We start from the raw sequence: 19,211 nt of genomic DNA on the forward strand, positions 1-19,211 counted from the left end.
ATAATGGATTGTGTGTTGGCCTTTCAGAGCTTGGAAGATATTGAAAGGCAGTGGGTTTGACACACATTGCTGATTCTTACCCATGGAGAGAGCAGTTTCTGCATGGAGTGCAGATAAATGATTTCCTCTGCAGCAAGATATTCTAGCCTGTGTTATGCATGTGACCAGATGATCATAACAATCCCTTCTGGCTTCTAAATCTATTATTCTTACTATTTGTATTTATGACAGTGCCTAGAGGTTCTGGCTGAGATCAGGGCTCCATTGTGCAGAACGCTGTACAGACAGTCATGGAGATCAGGGCCTGTTCTGCCGGACTCTGCATGGACACAGTAAATGAGATTGGGGCCCATTGTCCCAGGCACAGAGTCATAGGCCATCCCTGTCTGAAATGCTTGCAGTCTAAACAGATGAAACAACTGAAGCTGCATCATTATCCTGATTTTGCAAGTGAAGTCTGAAGAGGTGAAATGACTTAACCAAGGTCACACAGTGAATCTGTGGCAGAGCAGGGAATTGACCTTGGGCCTCCTGCATCCCAGCACTGATCCTTAACCAAATTCTTTAGGGGATAGGATTATGTTAGCCTTGGGGAAACTGAGGCACAGCTCAGCATTGCTTCGGCCAAGATTGATGCTGAAAGAGGGGAAATTGAGGCACAACTCTTCATTGCTTTGGTCAAGACCGCAGCTGAAAATGGGGAAACTGAGGCAGCTGAGGAATACTGCATAATATGTGATTCCTATGCAAGATTGGAAAAAGCCCCTGATACGTGTGCAGTAGCCAGGAGGCCACTGCCTACGATAGAGGCCCCTTTTCAGAGGGTGGCCATAGATACTGGGGACAGCTCAGTCAAGGGGCTCAACAGCAGCGATGGATGATTTAGGCTCAAGCTTGTGAAGACCAGCTGTTTTTCATTGTGGTGAAATATTTGCTGCCAGTTTGCATCCAAACTTCAGCATAATAGAATAAATAGAAATAAACCTATTTCCCACCAGATTCTTCACATATGTGGGTGGTTCTAGAATGGAGGTATTCCCACAAGCTTGTCGTTTGTCTCCTGCTTCTAGGAAGCAAGGCCAGATTCCTGGGAAGGCAAAGATGGGATTTTTTGCATAGGGGGATGGAATGTTTTTCTGTCTCAATTTGCTATATCCCTGTAACCCCTGCAGCACCCCTTTCTGGCTGGGGGGAGGAGTCCACATGACTCACCTTCTTTGATGTTTAGTAGAAGGAGACATTTCGTTCCTATGAATAAAGCAGCTAGGAGAGGTGGGAGGGAGAGGTGAATGTGTCTGGGAATGCAGAGTGCTGACTGTTAAACTCATGCATCTGGTGCTAGCCACGGTCCGAGACAGGATACTGGACTAGCTGCACTGGCTCTGATCCAGTCTAGCTGTTCCTGTGTTCTGATGCAGCCCCGGAGGGAAGGGGCCTGGCTGGCTCGATGGTGGGAAATGGAATTACGGTGTCTTTCTCCTCTTGGGGGTGCTGGATCCCATGTGGCCCCCAGGGGCTGGGACTAGTTGGCTCAGGGGAGTGGGGAATGGGACATAGTGCCTTTCTCCTCCAGGTCCCCAGCTCCCATCCAGCCCCAGGAAGATAACGCAATGATGGGGATGAGTTTACCATCCCCCAGGTTACCGCTGTGCTGGTCTGTGTCTCCCTCTAGTGACTGCTCCGCAATGAGGTTTGTACGTCCAACAGTGTTTCCAGCAGGGGCAGGGCTAGGTGGGGGGCGGGGAAGGGGACTTGCTGGAGCTATAGTCACTGCAAAATTTGCATATCCCCCCCCCCCCCCCCGCAGCAGCTGCCGCTCTCTGGCCGCCCAGCTCTGAAGGCAGAGCAGAGAGAGCAGCGGTTGCTGGCTGGGCACCCAGCTCCAGCAGCAGCGAAGGAGTAAGCCTGGGTGTGGGAGCTGGTGTGCCTGAGGGTAGGCCCTGGCCCCTGTCTCTGCCTGCTGGGGTACACTGCCCAGGACAGGTGGAGGGTCCAGGGCTCCCCACAGCAGCCTGGACTAACCCACTCTGGCCTGGGCTCCTGGGCCCCACCCCTCGTGGTTGCTGCTCCTCGAGGGCTCTGCTGGCCCCAGAGCTGAGTCGCCCTTCCCAGGCAGCTCCTACTGGCTGCGAGTAGCCAGTGCCCGAAACTGCCTGGCTCTGGCTTCCAGCCTCTAACCTGGCCAGGGGGTAGGACCTCGGGGGGCGGGGGAAGGAGAAGGGGAGACCTTTTGAGAAGTAGCAGGGGGTGGGGCCACAGAGAGGGGCAGGGCCTCATGGTGAGGGGCACAGTCCCCCCCCTTCTGTCTAGCCCATCTCAGCCCCCCACCAGGAAAAGGCTGGCGGCGCCCCTGGTCTCCAGCTGGCAGACACCACCTCTGAAGTACTGAGCAAGGGCCATTTGCACTGTGCTCCCCAGGGGAGTCAGCAGGCAGCCCTGGCAGCCCCAGGCCAGAGCAGACTGCAGGGCTAACGTTTAACCCTGGCCTTTGGCCGATGCCACCTGCGGCTTCTCTGCCTCCCGCAGGGCTGGTTAAAGCTAAACCCCAGGGCTGGGTGTGGAACAGCTGAGCCCAAAATGGGGCCCATTCCCTGCTCTCGCCCCAGCTGCGCCTGCTCCCGGCAGGGGGTGAAACCCTGAGTCCAAAGGAGGCTCCACCGCTCAGGCTCGGGGCTGCGCAGGAAGCCAGGCTATGCCCGGGGTGGCAGAGCCATGCTGAGCAATCCCCCGTGAAGGCAGGGGCAGCCACTGGAGCTGGCCCACTGGTGGCAGCAGGGGGCACTAGGGATCAGGCCCATGATTTTGGGGGGCTGTTAACGATCCTGATTATTGCCCTGGCCTCATATGAGAGGAAGAAAACAGTGGACTGGGGGGTGGGGGGGTGGGTGTGTGTGGGACAGACCCATCCCATGCTACTCCAAGCCTCTTCTGCTTCCCCTCAGCAGGTTGGAACTGGCCTCTATGATCGCCCAGTTCTGAGCCAGGCCACGGCATGCCTGAGGGGACTCACCACACCTCCCACCCTCACCTTTAGCCCTGTTTCGCCACCCCCTCACTTCCCTGGCTCCAGCCCCCCTCCCGCTGCATGGGTTCCTGCCCATCCTCCTCCCCCAGGGCCTCCCCCAAGACAGCCCCTACCTCTTCACTCTCCCACCCTACACCTGTCCTCACTCCTGCATTGCTCCTGCTACTGCAGTCGACTCAGGTTGCACCTCCCCCACAGCACCTGAGGGGGTCACTGAGTGCACAGGAGAGCCAGGTGCCCCGCTCTGTGTGCTGCTGCCTGGCACCACAGCAGACAGGAGTAACAATTGCAGGGAAAATCTGACTCAGCCCCAGACTGGAGCACGCTCAGTCACCCTGTGGGGCGGGCCCATGGGCACTCTAGTCCCTTCTAGGAGCTGGGAGGGGTTGGAGCATGCTCAGTGTGGACAGAAACTTCAGGGAATTAAAAAGGCCCTACTGAGCGTGTGCAAACTCAGATTCTCCAAAGGCTTATCACTTGGCCAGATTTGGGTGGATTTTGATGGGGATGGCAAACGGCACTTCCCTTCCTCCAAGGCCACCCTGCTGCTTGGGGGCGCTAGAACCTTGCAAAGAAACCGTTGTAGAAATTAACCTGGCGAAACAACACCTTTGCCCTAGCCTTGTTCTTGGGAAAAGGCTGAATGGCTGAAATGTTCCAAAAAAATTTCTGCCTGAGGCAGACACCAGGCTGGCCTGGAAAGTTTCAGCCTGAATGGTCAGTTTTTCAAAGTTATAAGAAAGAAAGAAAAGACGTGCACTGGGAAGTGTCGGGGAACCTGGATAATAGGTGGTGCTACCAGATAGTGCTCCCAACACCCAGCCCAGCCCCTCCATCACAACACAAGGGTGATGTCCGCCTGGTAACACCCATCCCATCCCTCATGGCACACACCGTCATATCCATTCAGACTCTGTTTATTCCCTCTTAGCCCATGGCCCACCTGGCTCATTCTCGCTGCAGGCCGGGCATGGAGAATGTGTGCTTCTCCATCTTGGCAAAGGCCACCTTCTTCTCATAGTAGGCAGCCTCGTTGATGAAGGCTGGGTAGATGGTTGTGTCGTCCTTGTACAGGATCTCCTCCCCACTGAAGGTCTGGAAGATTGGGTCCCCGGGATTCAAGGGGAGGAAATCCTTATCCTAAGGGTGGAACAGGTTGGTGATTGGCTGGGGCTGGAGTAGCCAGGAACTCCTCCCCCACAGCCAGTGCTCTTGCCCTGCTCCCTACAGCACCCCCTGCTGGTTGAGGCCAGGATCCCCACTGTCCTGGCAGTACTCTCTGGTAACCAAACATTTCATTAGATATGTGGCAAGACCCCATGCAGGTCACAGTGCCTTGTGAACTAAGCCCACCCCAACTCATCTCCCGGCTGTCCAGTGTCACCCAGCCTGATGCTGTATTGCTACAGTGTACAGCTCCCTTGAGCCTGAGGGCTGCATAACCAAGAACATGGAATCAACTTCACTCGCCCCGTGCCCCGGAATAAACCCAGCTTCACCCCGCTGAGCTTGGGGCTAACTCTGGCACTGCCTTGCCATGGCGGAGCCTTTGGGGTACAGGCCTCAGTTGCACTAAGGCCCCTTTGTGCTGCTCAGTAGTAGAAACAAGAGCAGAGTTATCCCAGCTGCTCTAGAGCTGGTGTAAGAGCCCTGCTCCCAGCCCCCACTATGGGCTAGACTGTGTGGGGGTGGGGTGCATTATGCTCTGGATATTCTCTGCCACCCTGGGACCATGGAGAGCAGAGGGTAGCTCACAGCAGCCCTTAGGCTGCTTTAACCCACACCAGCGACCAGGCGCACAACCCACAATGCAGGGAGCACAGAAGTGGTTTAAAGCCACCCTCCCCTGCCCCCCCAGCTCTACCCAGAGCTCAGAGAAGGGCTGAGAGAGAATCTGGGCTAGTGAATCAGGCCTTGTCGTTGCCAGGCTGGCTTTGCGCACACGCTGGAGCTACAGCTGTGATCCGTCTCTCCCAGAGAGAACAACAATGCAGGGTGCTGGGACTACCCTATTCCAAGCCCACACCCACCTGCAGCTTGGGATGCACCATGGCTGAGATCTCCCCATCAGGGTAGCGGGGATAGTCCATGAGCCCGGTGATCTTGTAGGCTTCAATCTCAAAGGCAGGGAACACTGTGCCTATGGGGCAAAGGGGGCAGCAGAGAGCTCAGAATGGGGGGGCACTGCATAGGAAGGCTGCTCTCCCCCCCGCCCCCCCAGTTAATTACAGGCTCCCACCGCTGTGGCTGGTGAGGAAGGTGACCTCCTCAAAGTATTAATATGGGAGGAGGGCCTCACCTAGGGTGACCAGATGTCCCGATTTTATAGGGACAGTCCTGATATTTGAGGCTTTTTCTCACCCACCCCTAGGGCACTGCAGAGCAATGTGTGATGGGATAGCTCAATTCATCTCCAGGGTGATGCCAGGTGGGATAGCTCATGGCTCCTCTGGGATAACTCACCCTTGTTAAAGAGTTCGATGAAGTCCAGTGCGCAGGCCATGAGGGCTCTCATCTGAGCAAACAGGTCAGCTCTCACCACCCTCTGGGGCTGTGGCCCCAGCTCCAGCGCTGCAGGGAGACCACAGAGACCCAGTTACAGCTTGGCTACCGCGCCCTCCCCAGCACTTCTCCCCAGAGCATGCTGCAAGGAGTCCCCCAAACATGCCCCAATGCCCATTGCTACCCCCGGGGCCCTGCCCCAGGGGAGAGCATCACCCACCCCCTCCCTCAATCACAGCTATGCCCCAGGTGCCTGCTAAAATACTACCCGTGTCCTTTCATCCCACTCACCCCCAACCCCGACCTCACACACCTGGCCCTCACTGCTCTCAAGACCTGCCATGCATGAGACAGCGGAAAAGGCTCTGGATGGGGATGCAGAAGCCGTGGGGTTCATCCCTGCCTCTGCCATCAACCTCAGGTGTGACCTCCAACCCATCCCTCTCTGAAGGCCTGGCACTCTAAGCCTGGCTCAATCCCAGGTTTTGGAAAAACTTTAACCACCTCGGGGGGAAAACACCAGGGAGGGGGATGAGCTAGCCAAGCTAAAGGGGCAGCATCGGCACAAGAACGAAGGGGGATCACCCAGCCATGCATAAATGCAGGCTGGAAATGAAAGGTGGGGTCTACCCATCAGATCAGCAAGGGTCCAGATGAGCCTCCCAGTGGGGTAGGGGGGTTGTGTAGGGCAATTCCCTGAAATATCCTGCACAAACCTTCTTTCAAGGAAGTTTAACTTAATTTGGTATGTTTAAGCACCTTAGGCATTAGTTGTATTGAAAATGCAGATGTTTGTGTGTTATTGGGGGATGGCATGGAACGTCTCTCGGCGGGGCAGGACTAAGGTAAATCCTGGGGCAAGTTAGGAGCTTCAAAGGACTACTTGGAGCAATGGGCCAGGCAAGACTGGGCATTTCAAGTGAAGTGATTCCCTAGGAAATCTTGAGGGGGAGGAGGATGCAAATGTAACTCCTCTGCTATGCAAGGAGCTTCACCCTGAGAATGGGAACTTTGTCTGCTGATCACTGGTTACATGAGGACAAGAGCAGAGGGCCAAACTGTAGGAAAGAGGGACACATTAATTCATGGGGATGCTTGTTCTGAGTCCCCTGGTGTGATGAACTGGTGACCACAGAAACATCCATGGGTGGGGTCTGAAGGACTGATCACTGGGCAGAGCCGTGGCAGGAGTCGGGAAGCTTATTACCAGTAGTGTCGAGTCTTTTGTTTTAGCAGCTTTTCTCTGTCATGCTTTCACTTTAGGAATAAATGTGCTTGCTTAGAAAAGCAGTGTGATAACTAATTAGGGTTAAGATGGAGCTCAGTAAGTTTGTGAGCATCAGCAGGGATGTGGATTCAATGATCCGAGAATGACTGGAGAAAGGATGGCTACTATCTGCTGACAGAGCACCTATGCAATAATCCTCAGCATGGGGATTGAACCCTTGGCCTCTATAGTCACAGCCAGAAGCCACTACGGTGTGAACTTCAGGAGGCAGCAGCCTCAGAAATCTGTATTTGTGATCGGGACACTGGAGGGTGACAGAGCCCCACACAGCATTACTGCACTCTGTCGAGCCACCCCAATTCACCCCATTTGCCATGGGAGCCCCGAAGAAGCCAGTCTCAGAGCTGGGGCAGGCAGCACCCTATGAGGGAGGAGGTCATGGTGGGGCTTAGCTGGGAGCAGCAGTGGGAGGGGGTGTGTCTCCCAGGAGAAGGAGATGGGGAGCCATGGGAATGAGGGGAAGAGAGGGCACTGGGAATGGGAGGAGAGAAGCCTTGGGGATAAGTGACTAAGGGACAGGGCTTGAGGGCTGGGGAGAAAAGGGCAAGGGTTAGGAGTGGGGGCAGAACTTGGGGATGGGGAGGTGGGGCTTGAAGGGGCAGTGGGCACTGGACATGGGGCACAGGGGGCAGGGGTGTGAAGCTGCTGGAATGGTGATGGGGTGGGGAGGAGGTGACATAACCAAGGACGTGGTGGGGGGCAGCAGTGCTTGGTGCCAGAGGGGCATGGGAGGGTGGGCTCTGGGGGGGTAGCTGAGCAATGCCATTCCCTGCCCTGGGACAGATTCGCTCACTCCACAGGGCTCTCCCTGCCCCCTGGCAGTGCTCCCTACCTAGCCCGGCTTTGGCCACCGAGTTGATAGAGTAAGTCTCCTCGCCTGGCAACTTGTACAGGTAGATGGGACAGGGGCTCCGTGTGTAGTGCGTCTGGGGGAGAGAGGAGAGGGGTTAGGATGGGGGACCCTGGCCTAATGCAGGGCGAGTGGAGAGATTGGAGGCTGGCCGCACCTGGATGTAGTGGCACATGTGCATGGGCAGCAGGCTCTCCTCTGAGTCCACGATAAGGCAGGAGCCCATGTTGGCCGTGGTGTTGTGCAGGTCAAACATGAAGTCAAAGGCCTGGGCTGAGCCCTTGGGGCCGTAGGTCTGGTTGATCTTGCGGGCCTGGACCACCTCATAGGGCTCGTCCTCTGCCTCTGCAGAGCTGGGATAGGGAGAGATGAGTCACATGGAGCCACCAGGGCCCCCGGAGCCAGGGGATGGCTCCAAGTAGGGCTCACCCTCCCCCCAGTTGCTGGGAGCCTTCTCCACTTCAGTTCACGTTGGTGGCCCCAATCATGGTGTGGGAAAGGTTCTGGGGGGGTCAGTATGAGGGGTGGAGGATCCCTCTGGGGCAGGATCCCTGGGGGGAGTAGTGTGAGGGAAGAGGGGTCCCATGGGGGGTGCAGTGTGAGGGAAACCCTATCCACTTATGTGGGGCATGTGATCAGTCACCCCACACGGTGCTCTCTCATGGGCTATGAAGCCCCAGCTCATGGAAGATCCCTGGGCTTCCCACCACCACCTGGGATAGCAGTACAGAGTGTTGAATGCTAGGATAACTCATCCCAGCCCAGGGAACTGTTGCAGAATGATGCATCATGGGATACCTTACCCGTCACTGGAAGCCTCTCCACAGTGATGCATCATGGGATAAGTTTCCCACCCAGTCCCCGAGAACCAGTGCAGAGCGCTGCATGCTGGGACAGCTCTCCCCACCGCCCCGGGGACCAGTGCAGAGTGGTGCGTGCTGGGGCAGCTCTCCCCACTGCCCTGGGGACCACTGCAGAGTGGTGCGTGCTGGGGCAGCTCACCTGAGGAACTCGGTGGTGAAGGTGCGGTTCAGATCCCGCCCCACGTACCGCACACACTTCTCAATGGCACACGGGTTGCCCAGGAAGGGCGTGACGGCAAAGCTGTCACGCTGCAGCTCCATGGGGTCCCGCAGCCAGTGCTTGGCCAGGTAGACGCCCGACATCTCATTGCCATGGGTGCCCCCACTCACGGCCACACGGCTCAAGGGCTTGAGACGGCAAGAGGCTGCCATTCCTGCGGCTGCTCTGCTCCTGTGGGAGGGGGAAGAACAGAGGATGCTGCCCAGGTGAGAGCCCATATGGGATCTTCCCCATCCAGTGGCTCTTCTGCTACTCTGATATCATCTCCACTGGCCTGGCCTGGCCTGGCCTGTGTGTGTGTGTGAGGGGTAACTGTAGGGGACTGATGCCCAGAAGCCAGCTGGGATGCCCCCTGCTACAGTCACCCTCCAGCTGGAGGCCCTGCCGGTATTTTCCCCCATCAGTATTTACTGGGGCTTCAATCCCCCTGACAGCGAAGTGTTCCTCAGCCAGAGGAGTGTGGAGCCCACCCCTGTCTCTATGCCTCTGTGAACAGCTTCCTTTCAGCGGTGTAGGCGTTATATGGGCTTCCCCTTACTCAGCCCACAGACAGTGCCCTGCTCTTCTTGGGAATCTGCTCTGGCAGTGCCCATGCCAGGCTTCACACTGCATGGCAGGGGTGCTGGGGCTGGCCTCCCTGGCTTTCAGCAGGTGCACTGGCCACAGCAGGTTCTCCAAAGGCTGGAACCTATGACACAGGGCAACTGGCCCTTTAAGAAGGAGTGGAGTTTAGGAGTACCTCCAATGGCTTCCCTGATGCCCAGGGGGATCCCTGCCCCTCTTAAAGGGCCAGTCACCCCGTGATATCCAGGCAGCCACACTTACCCACAGGCTGGTGTGGAAGAGCCTCAGGGCGGTCCAGATGGGGACAGAATCCTCAGCAGGATGCTGGGGCCAAGGGGTTATAAGAGGAACATGAAAGCCACTGGCAGGAAGCCAAATCTGCCAACTTCACAAAAAAGAAAAACCCACAAGGATGGGGAGGAGTTTCCAGGCACTGAGACCAAGCGAGCGCAGAGATTGGCCCTCCATCATTCCCTCCTGTGCCTCCTTCCCCTGGGAGCACAGGGCTGAGGAACCACCAGACTGGATCCAACCCACGCCTCATCTAGCCCAGCATCCTGATTCGTACAATAGCTAGCCCCAGCTGCTTCACATGAAAGAAACGCTGCAGTTGCAGGATCACCTGCCCCGCAGACAATGGTCACTCTAGCCCCCAGTTGTTAGAGGCTGCAGGGTTGTGAAGGGTTTAAAGTCCTTACATAACCCTAGTTTATTCCTTGAACATGTATCCTAACTCTGCACGGTCTTTTTTTCCATCAAAATGACTGCCTCTTTTAGAAATCCTGCTAAGCACCAACAATACCTTGTGGCAATGAGTGCCGCAGGCCGATTGGGTGTGGGGTAGAAAGGCGTTTCCTCTGATCAGTTTGGCTCCATTCCTGGGCACGTCCTCTTCTTTTTGTTGCGCGGGGGCGACGGGACAGTGAATGAAACAGGCTAGAAATGGTCCAGCCAAAGGCGTATCCTGGAGTGCTGAACACTCACCTCTCAGGCAGCCGATAAAGGTCCCAGCCCACCTGCTGGTTGTGGGTGTATGTCAAGACAGACCTCCCAGCTTTGATTCTGTCCACTGCCAGTCAAGGGCCGTCAATAACAATCTCCTCGGGCCTCCCATATGTGAGAAGCTGCTCCAGGTCCAAGCCATGGAGCCCCTCCGTGTTTAATGTTTACCTCCCACTGTTGGAACTTGAGTGAATTATACCCCAGGGCTGGCAGCGACCTCTTCACTGAGGCTTTCCCTCATGGCCTCCAGCCAGGAGACCTGCTGCACCTGGTGACCCTAACCCAGATCACAGGCATCTCAAGGGGCCAGATGCTGGATGTACAGTCCCCAGGAAATGAAAGTGAACTCCAGGCCTTGGAAAGGGTTGGGGGAACCCTGAGAGGTTTGGGGAGCAGTGACTGGATTCCTCTGGCTCCATATCCCAGCGTCCAAGGGACAGGGCCCCAGCAGGTGTACACTGGTGTCGCTACATTGGAGTCTGCTCATTTGCACCCGTTGAGCATCAGGCCCCACATGCTTATCTAAAGCCTGCCCAGATCTCTCAGTGCCCCCCTGTGCCCCGCATGCTCTCCCAGCCTGCCCCACACAGGGAGATTGGGGAGGGGGGAATGAGCGGGAGCTGGTGGTGGGAGCTGGTAGAATAGACAGGAAGTCCCTGCAAACTTGATTTCATCCCCCTGCTGTTCCTGCCCTGCCCCTCCACTGTCCACAGGCCCCCTTGCTGGTCTGCTCTTGTCCCTCACTACTCTGGGTGAAGTAGCCACAGCCAGGTCTTCTAATGCAGCTTAGGCCCGCCCCGCAGCTGCCCCGCTATCCAAGCCCTGGCCCCTGCAGCTGTGCCAATGCCCTTCAATCCTGACTCACGGCCCCCCATTACCCTAGCCTTGGGCTCCCCCACTCTGCTGAAGCCCCTCCATCCTGACCCACAGCCTCTCCCCCTCGATCTCTTTGCCAGGTGGGAGCGGCACTAAGCTCGTTGCGAGGGGCAGGGCATGTTCCCTTCCGCCTGGGCATGCAGCTGCAGCCGCCCAGAGAAAGCATGACACAGCAGCTCTAAGGGCCCCAAGGCCGCCTCTGGTTCCGAGGGCATGGAAGACCCTAAGGGCTGCTGGGGGTGGGAGGGAGAACAGGAGAAAGCCGGAGGGAAACTCCATCCATGAGCTTGATGGGAGCTGGGGGTGTCTATAGCCAGACCCACTGCTATGGCCTTGACTCCCTGGGAAAGTACAAGTGTTGAGATGCCTGCCCCCTGGTGGCCCTGAGGGTGCATTGCCCTCAGCTCCCTCCCTTCTATCAATCAGTTACTGACCGCAGAGTACCTCAAGCAGAGGGAGGTCTGATGTATTAGCTCTTTGAGAGAGTCTAAACCCCTCTTCATTAGGGTCCCTATAGAGGCTCAGTTTGGCCCTGCCAATCACCAGCCCTGCCCCTGGAGCTGGGTTGGTACAAACCAGGCAGGTTCCTGTCATGGGATGGGATGGGATGGGATAGGATAGGATAGGATCGGGCGGGGCGGGGCGGGGCAGGGCAGGGCAGAGCCAGGATGGGTGCTTGGGGAATCCCTCCCCCTAGACCCACTCTCTTTTATCTGCGCTCTGGTAGCTTTGCAGGCTCAGGTGCTCCTCACCCAATGAGCTGCCAACCAGCCACCTAGATGGTTAATCACTACAGGTGGGCTGAGTTGGGCTCGTTCTCTCTAAAGAAGCCAGCCTTGGGTAGATTGGGCCCTGTCTCCTCTTGAAGGAACCTGCTCCCTTGTACTAAGACCCTGGGGGTGTCCAGCTCTTCTTTGAGCAGCCCCTCACTCTATTCCAGCCCCTGGAGTCATGTTGTTTATATTCAGGTAATCCACTAGTCTTAACAGTAAGTCATCGCTAGTAACTTAATGCCCTTCGGTGTGAGCTACGTAGTTAACACATAGACAAGAACACCACAGGTGTCTGGCTGAGAGGGACCCGGTGGTCAGCGCCTACAGTCCCTTCTCCCCCTCCCGCCAATGGTGCCCATGCTCCCTGGGAAGATGAGGCACAGTCACCCACTTTGGTGGCTGCGTTGTGACCGTCTTCCTCCCCACGTGGGGAGTTAGCTTGCCCAGGCTGCAGTGCCACAAAACAGCCACTATCCTTGGCGCTAAGGCGGCAGAGAGACTTAAAGGGTCAGATCCTCAGCTGGTGGAAATTGACATTGCTTCATTGACTCCCATGGAGCGACAGCTGATTTACCCCAGCTGGGGATCCGGCCAACTGGCTCCAATGACGCTACGGCTGATTGACACCAGCTGGGGATCTGGCCTTATGGGTGGGATAGAGACTGTATTTCCTTCACATGCCTGCAGGGGGCGTTTCTCCATGGCAGAAGTCAAACATTTTGTCCCGGAGGCAGGGGAGCGGGAGGGGCAGTGTGTGGTGTGGTGTGGGCAAACTGGTGGGCTGCGTAGCCAGTCAGCAGCTACACAGAGGCTGTCAGTCCCTGGGGATCTCCATGCGGCCTCCTCACTGGAGCTTCCCTCACAAAGAAAGCGGGATCGCTGCTGCGCTCTCCCTTCCTGCTAGTCCCTGGGGCTATTTGGGTATCCTTTGGGCCAGTGAATTGGTGTCACCTTCCCATTCTAGGCTCCTTCACCAGGGGCCATTGCTCAGTTCCTGGCACGCACAGCCCCTGCACCAGTCACCTTCCCACTCTGTGCCTCCTGTACCCCAGCGCCCCGCACCAAATGTGCTGCAGGGAACCTCTTCCAGCTTCCCGGCCCTGTGACCTCGGGCCCCATAGCCACTGAGGGCTACTGCAGGGCCTGCCTTTCCTTGCCACCTGGGCTTCCTCACTCTCATCTCAGTCTCTCTGGCCCTGTTTCACCAGTAATGAGAGCACCCAGGATGCTGCAAAATTGGAGAGGGTGCCGGGAAGAATTGGGAAAAGGCTTTGATGGTGGGAAAAAATGCCTGACAATGAGAGACTGAAAGAGCTCCGTGTGTTTCGCTTATGGAGGAGAAGATCCAGCAGGGTGGGGTTCTGGTGACAGCGTCTCAGTACCTCCCTGGGAGAAAACACCAGCTGCTCTCTGAGCAGAGAATAGGCATGACAACCAAAGGCTTGGCGCTGAAGGCAGACACTTCTGACTAGAAACAAGACACGGCTTTAACAGCGAGGGTGGTTAACCATCAGAACAGACTGCTAGTGGATTCTCTTTTTCTTGGTGGCATCAAAACCAGCCTGGAGGCCTTCCCGGAAGATGCTTTAGCCAAACGTAAGCCTCACCTCAGTCCCTGGAAAAATCATGGAGCAGGTCCTCAAAGAATCAATCCTGAAGCACTTGCATGAGAGGAAAGTGATCAGGAACAGCCAGCATGGATTCACCAAGGGAAGGTCATGCCTGACTAATCTAATCGCCTTTTATGATAAGATTACTGGTTCTGTGGATGAAGGGAAAGCAGTGGATGTATTGTTTCTTGACTTTAGCAAAGCTTTTGACACGGTCTCCCATAGTATTCTTGTCAGCAAGTTAAGGAAGTATGGGCTGGATGAATGCACTATAAGGTGGGTAGAAAGCTGGCTAAATTGTCGGGCTCAACGGGTAGTGATCAATGGCTCCATGTCTAGTTGGCAGCCGGTATCAAGTGGAGTGCCCCAAGGGTCGGTCCTGGGGCCGGTTTTATTCAATATCTTCATAAATGATCTGGAGGATGGTGTGGATTGCACTCTCAGCAAATTTGCGGATGATACTAAACTGGGAGGAGTGGTAGATACGCTGGAGGGGAGGGATAGGATACAGAAGGACCTAGACCAATTGGAAGATTGGGCCAAAAGGAATCTGATGAGGTTCAATAAGGATAAGTGCAGGGTCCTGCACTTAGGACGGAAGAACCGAATGCACAGCTACAGACTAGGGACCGAATGGCTAGGCAGCAGTTCTGCAGAAAAGGACCTAGGGGTGACAGTGGACGAGAAGCTGGATATGAGTCAGCAGTGTGCCCTTGTTGCCAAGAAGGCCAATGGCATTTTGGGATGTATAAGTAGGGGCATAGCGAGCAGATCGAGGGACGTGATCGTTCCCCTCTATTCGACAATGGTGAGGCCTCATCTGGAGTACTGTGTGCAGTTTTGGGCCCCACACTTCAAGAAGGATGTGGATAAATTGGAGAGAGTCCAGCGAAGGGCAACAAAAATGATTAGGGGTCTGGAACACATGAGTTATGAGGAGAGGCTGAGGGAGCTGGGATTGTTTAGCCTGCAGAAGAGAAGAATGAGGGGGGATTTGATAGCTGCTTTCAACTACCTGAAAGGGGGTTCCAAAGAGGATGGCTCTAGACTGTTCTCAATGGTAGCAGATGACAGAACGAGGAGTAATGGTCTCAAGTTGCAGTGGGGGAGGTTTAGATTGGATATTAGGAAAAACTTTTTCACTAAGAGGGTGGTGAAACACTGGAATGCGTTACCTAGGGAGGTGGTAGAATCTCCTTCCTTAGAGGTTTTTAAGGTCAGGCTTGACAAAGCCCTGGCTGGGATGATTTAACTGGGAATTGGTCCTGCTTTGAGCAGGGGGTTGGACTAGATGACCTTCTGGGGTCCCTTCCAACCCTGATATTCTATGATTCTATGATTCTAAGCGATGGGACTCAGTGCAGGGGTAAATGGGCCATATTCTCTGGCCTGTGCTATGCAGGAGGTCACACTGGATGGTCTGATGACCTTCAGCTCGCTGGCTCTATAGTGAGCTGCGTGACAGGCTCAAAGCACGAGACGGGCTATTTTTTAAAATCAGCAGATTTAGTTTTGTGAAGGCAGCAGTATTCCCCAGCTGCACCTTCCCCCCATCGTCTCCCAGCAGTAGAGATTTCTCGGTTCCCCATTTATTGTTGTAGTGGATGGAAGTCAGGAAACTGCAGCATGGAAGTGAAAGTCCTGAGCTCGGGAGTCAGGCCAATGCCAGTCCGTGCCATGCCTCCCCATCCCCCAGGGCCTCAGTCCAAGCTGAGAGGAGTCCTTGCTTTGAGTGTGCCCCGGGGCTGTCACTTTATAGCCACAGACTCAGCTCACACAGCCGTAGGCTGGGAGGATTCTGGGGAGATGATGCAGTGACATACATTTGCACTCACTCTGGGGAGTTCTGCACACAGTTAACTGGCCCCTGTAGGCCTGCTGCCTCACAATCATTAATGTATTTATACCCACTGCACCCCTGGGAGATAAGGCAGTGCCATTATCCCCATTGTACAGAGGGGAAACTGAGGCACAGGCACATGTCACACAGGGAGTTTGTGGCAGACCTGGGAGTCAAACCAACATCTCCAGAGTCCTGACCTTAACCAGTGGGCCACTTCAGCTCGCTGCTGTGTGGGTGTGAAACACCCATTAAGGCCAGGGTGGGTGTCTGAGTACAAACCCTGCCCGAGGCCAGGATCCTCTCAGCATTCCCTCAGATGCCACCTGGGAGGTGGGACCTAGAATTTAGGCCACTCACCCCAAATTTCCCCTTCACCCAGCGTGGCCTAGTGGATGGAGACCTGGATTCTATTCCTGGCTCGGCTGCTGGATGACGTGGGTATGTGACCGCACCACTCTGTGCCTCAGTTTCCGCATTGGTAAAAGAGTGATAATAATACTGCCCTCCTTTGAAAAGCACTTTGAGATCTATGGCAGAGAAGAACTAGGGATGAGTATTATTAGAACAGGAGGCTCAGGCCTGGCTGCCCCGCACACCCTGGGGGCCCATCTAGTCCAGACTTGGGTGCTCGGTCTCGGCTGGCATGTAAAGGAGAGAGCAGTGCTATAGCGAGGCAGCGAGGCCATGAGTCGAGCACTGCTCTGCCTCCTTTGCTGTCGGGGAATCACTGTGCACTGACATGGGGCTGTCTAGGTGCCTGTATGTCCCTCACCCCGTGGCACATCACAGCCAGGCGCGAATCAGCGCAGTCCTACGGCCTGGGTTATCCAGGGGGAGAGGCCAGACATTCCAACGAACCCCTCTGGCCTTAAAAATCTACAAATCAGTCATAGATTTTGTCCTCACAATCCCTGCCCCGCCCCCCCTTGAGGTAGGGCAGCAGTGTCCCCTTTTTAAACTGAGGCACGGGGCAGCAAAGTGACTTGTCCAATTTCATACCGGAAATCTGGGTAGAGCGAGGAATGAAACCCCAGTCTCCTGAGTCCCGCACCATGCGGCCCTACCCATTAGTCTTCCTATCAGAATTGGGTCCCTGGTCTCCCATGGTGGGACAGCCTGGAAAACATTATAGTGCTAGACTCCTATTTAGCTGAATAAAGGGAAGGCTAAGGGTGACTTGATCACAGTTTATAAGTACCTACATGGGGAACAAATGTTTAACAATGGGCTCTTCAGTCTAGCAGACAAAGGTCTACCACCACCCAATAGCTGGACGTTGAAGCTAGACAGATCCAGAGGGTGTATATTTTTAAGGGTGAGAGCAGTTAAGCACTGGAATGATTTACCAAGAAGCCGTGGTGGATTCTCTGTCACTGGCAATGTTTAACTCGGGATGGGATGTTTGACTAACAGCTCTGCTCTAGCAATGATTTGGGGGAAGTTCTATGATCACAATGGTCTCTTCTGGCCTGGGACTCCAGGAACCAGTGAAAAACACAGGGTGAGAGCCACGGTACTATCTCCAGTACACTGCTGATTCTCCTAATAGCAGGGCTAACACGGATTTTATTCGGATGATCGGGAGTTCAGATAATCAAGAGTTCAGGAGCCATTCAGCAGCAGGATAGTCTCCCCCACGGCCCAAGGCTCCTCTTCCTTGCAATCCTGGCTGGTCTCTGCTCCATTATCCAAGTCCTCTCCTTGTCCCCCACCAGGAGCTACATGCAGCAGAGGGCATGCCATGTAACTCATCTCATGTAACTCATGCCAGGGGGCTAGGAAGGGCTTCAGATAATGCAGAGGTTCAGCTAATAGAGTTTGGCTCCATGGGAGTATACTGTATCTGCTTCTATGCTCCCACCCCTGTTGTGTGTTTCACTGGGTCAGCTCTGTAACAGGGACAGGGGGCTGTGAGCAGCTAAAAATGGAGCCGCCGGTGCCCTGGTTACTTAGATCACCCAGGACACCAGGTGTGGTGAGAGTAGGAGGGAGTTGGGTGGCTTGATTGGCTGTAGCAGGGTAGAAGATCACTTAGAACTGTAGGGAGCCTGATGAGCTAAGGACATAATTAGCTCACCAGCTGGAGGACGCAGGGAAGAAAGCCAGCCATATGAAAGGCTGACCCAGGGAATACCAACGTGCATGGCAAATGGGGAAGGAAGGGAAAGGGGAAGTGGGGGCGGCAGGGGCCATGCAACGGTAGACAGTTTCTCTCTTTTGCGTGGTTTCACTGTTTGCACTTGTTCATGCACCTTTTCTTTTGGCAAGGTTGTGTTGTTACTGGTGATTTGGTGTGGTAATGGCAGTGGGCCCACCTGGCAAGGGGTTTATAGACATCTCCAACAGGACTTCACACCTCCAAAAGCACATTCAACAATCATTCTGCACCGGCTGAGAGTGTAATCTGCCAGGGCCTCTGATATCAGGATTCATAAGGCAAAACGGGATATACTGGGTCCCCCAGAATAACGGCGGGGCCAGTAATTCCATTTAAAACAAAGTCCATTGGTGGGAATAGTATCCCAGCCTATCTCTGAATATAGATTGCCGCTCAGTGAAAAATCTCGGCATCATGAACTTTTCCAATGCACGTTTCAGAGTAGCAGCTGTGTTAGTCTGTATCTGCAAAAAGAAGAGGAGGACTTGTGGCACCTTACAGACTAACCAATTTATTTGAGCATAAGCTTTCGTGAGCTACAGCTCATTTCATCGGATGCATTCAGTGAAAAATACAGTGGGGAGATTTTATATACACAGAGAACATGAAACAATGGGTGTTACCATACACACTGTAATGAGAGTGATCAGGTAAGGTGAGCTATTACCAGCAGGAGAGAAAAAAAACAAACACCTTTTGTAGTAATAATCAATGTGGGCTACTTCCAGCAGTTGACAAGAACGTCTGAGGAACGGTGTGTGTGTGTGTGTGTGTGTGTGTGGGGGGAATAAACATGGGGAAATGGTTTTACTTTGTGTAATGACACATCCACTCCCAGTCTTTATTCAAGCCTAAGTTAATGGTGTCCAGTTTGCAAATTAATTCCAATTCAGCAGTCTCTCATTGGAGTCTGTTTCTGAAGTTTTTTTGTTGAAGAATTGCAACTTTTAGGTCTGTAATCGAGTGACCAGAGAGATTGAAGTGTTCTCCGACTGGTTTTTGAATGTTATAATTCCTGACGTCTGATTTGTGTCCATTTATTCTTTTATGTAGAGACTGTCCGGTTTGGCCAATATACGTGGCAGAGGGGCATTGCTGGCCCATGATGGCATATATCACATTGGTAGATGTGCAGATGAATGAGCCTCTGATAGTGTGGCTGATGTGATTAGGCCCTGTGATGGTGTCCCCTGAATAGATATGTGGGCACAGTTGGCAACGGGCTTTGTTGCAAGGATAGGTTCCTGGGTTAGTGGTTCTGTTGTGCAGTATGTGGTTGCTGGTGAGTTGGGGGGCTGCCTGTAGGCAAGGACTGGGCTGTCTCCCAAGATTTGTGAGAGTGTTGGGTCATCCTTCAGGATAGGTTGTAGATCCTTAATAATGCGTTGGAGGGGTTTTAGTTGGGGGCTGAAGGTGACGGCTAGTGGCGTTCTGTTATTTTCTTTGTTAGGCCTGTCCTGTAGTAGGTGACTTCTGGGAACTCTTCTGGCTCTATCAATCTGTTTCTTCACTTCCGCAGGTGGGTATTGTAGTTGTAAGAGACCTTGTAGGTGTTTGTCTCTCTATATGAGGGGTTGGAGCAAATGCGGTTGTAGCGTAGAGCTTGGCTGTAGACAATGGATTGTGTGGTGTGATCT

At 54.5% G+C, this 19,211-nt stretch overlaps 1 protein-coding gene across 2 annotated transcripts in view; it reads right to left on the reverse strand.

The window, feature by feature from the left end:
* Nucleotides 1-3,929: 3,929 nt before the first annotated feature.
* Nucleotides 3,930-19,211, reverse strand: part of ACY3 (aminoacylase 3) — a 37,876-nt gene continuing 22,594 nt past the window's right edge. Inside the window, exons 1-7 of one of the 2 annotated variants that reach the window (XM_073350591.1) lie at nucleotides 9,574-9,652; nucleotides 8,668-8,919; nucleotides 7,823-8,018; nucleotides 7,648-7,741; nucleotides 5,489-5,596; nucleotides 5,056-5,165; nucleotides 3,930-4,165 (exon numbers count right to left, since the gene is read on the reverse strand). In XM_073350591.1, coding sequence (XP_073206692.1) covers nucleotides 3,974-4,165; nucleotides 5,056-5,165; nucleotides 5,489-5,596; nucleotides 7,648-7,741; nucleotides 7,823-8,018; nucleotides 8,668-8,900 — 933 coding nt within the window. In that variant the 5' untranslated portion in view covers nucleotides 8,901-8,919; nucleotides 9,574-9,652 and the 3' untranslated portion in view covers nucleotides 3,930-3,973. Of the gene's footprint in view, nucleotides 4,166-5,055; nucleotides 5,166-5,488; nucleotides 5,597-7,647; nucleotides 7,742-7,822; nucleotides 8,019-8,667; nucleotides 8,920-9,573; nucleotides 9,653-19,211 lie in introns of those variants that run through there. The other variant, XM_073350590.1, reaches the window with a different exon arrangement.

This window comes from Lepidochelys kempii, chromosome 6 (genome assembly GCF_965140265.1).
Source record: "Lepidochelys kempii isolate rLepKem1 chromosome 6, rLepKem1.hap2, whole genome shotgun sequence".
Taxonomy (NCBI): Eukaryota; Metazoa; Chordata; order Testudines; family Cheloniidae; genus Lepidochelys; species Lepidochelys kempii.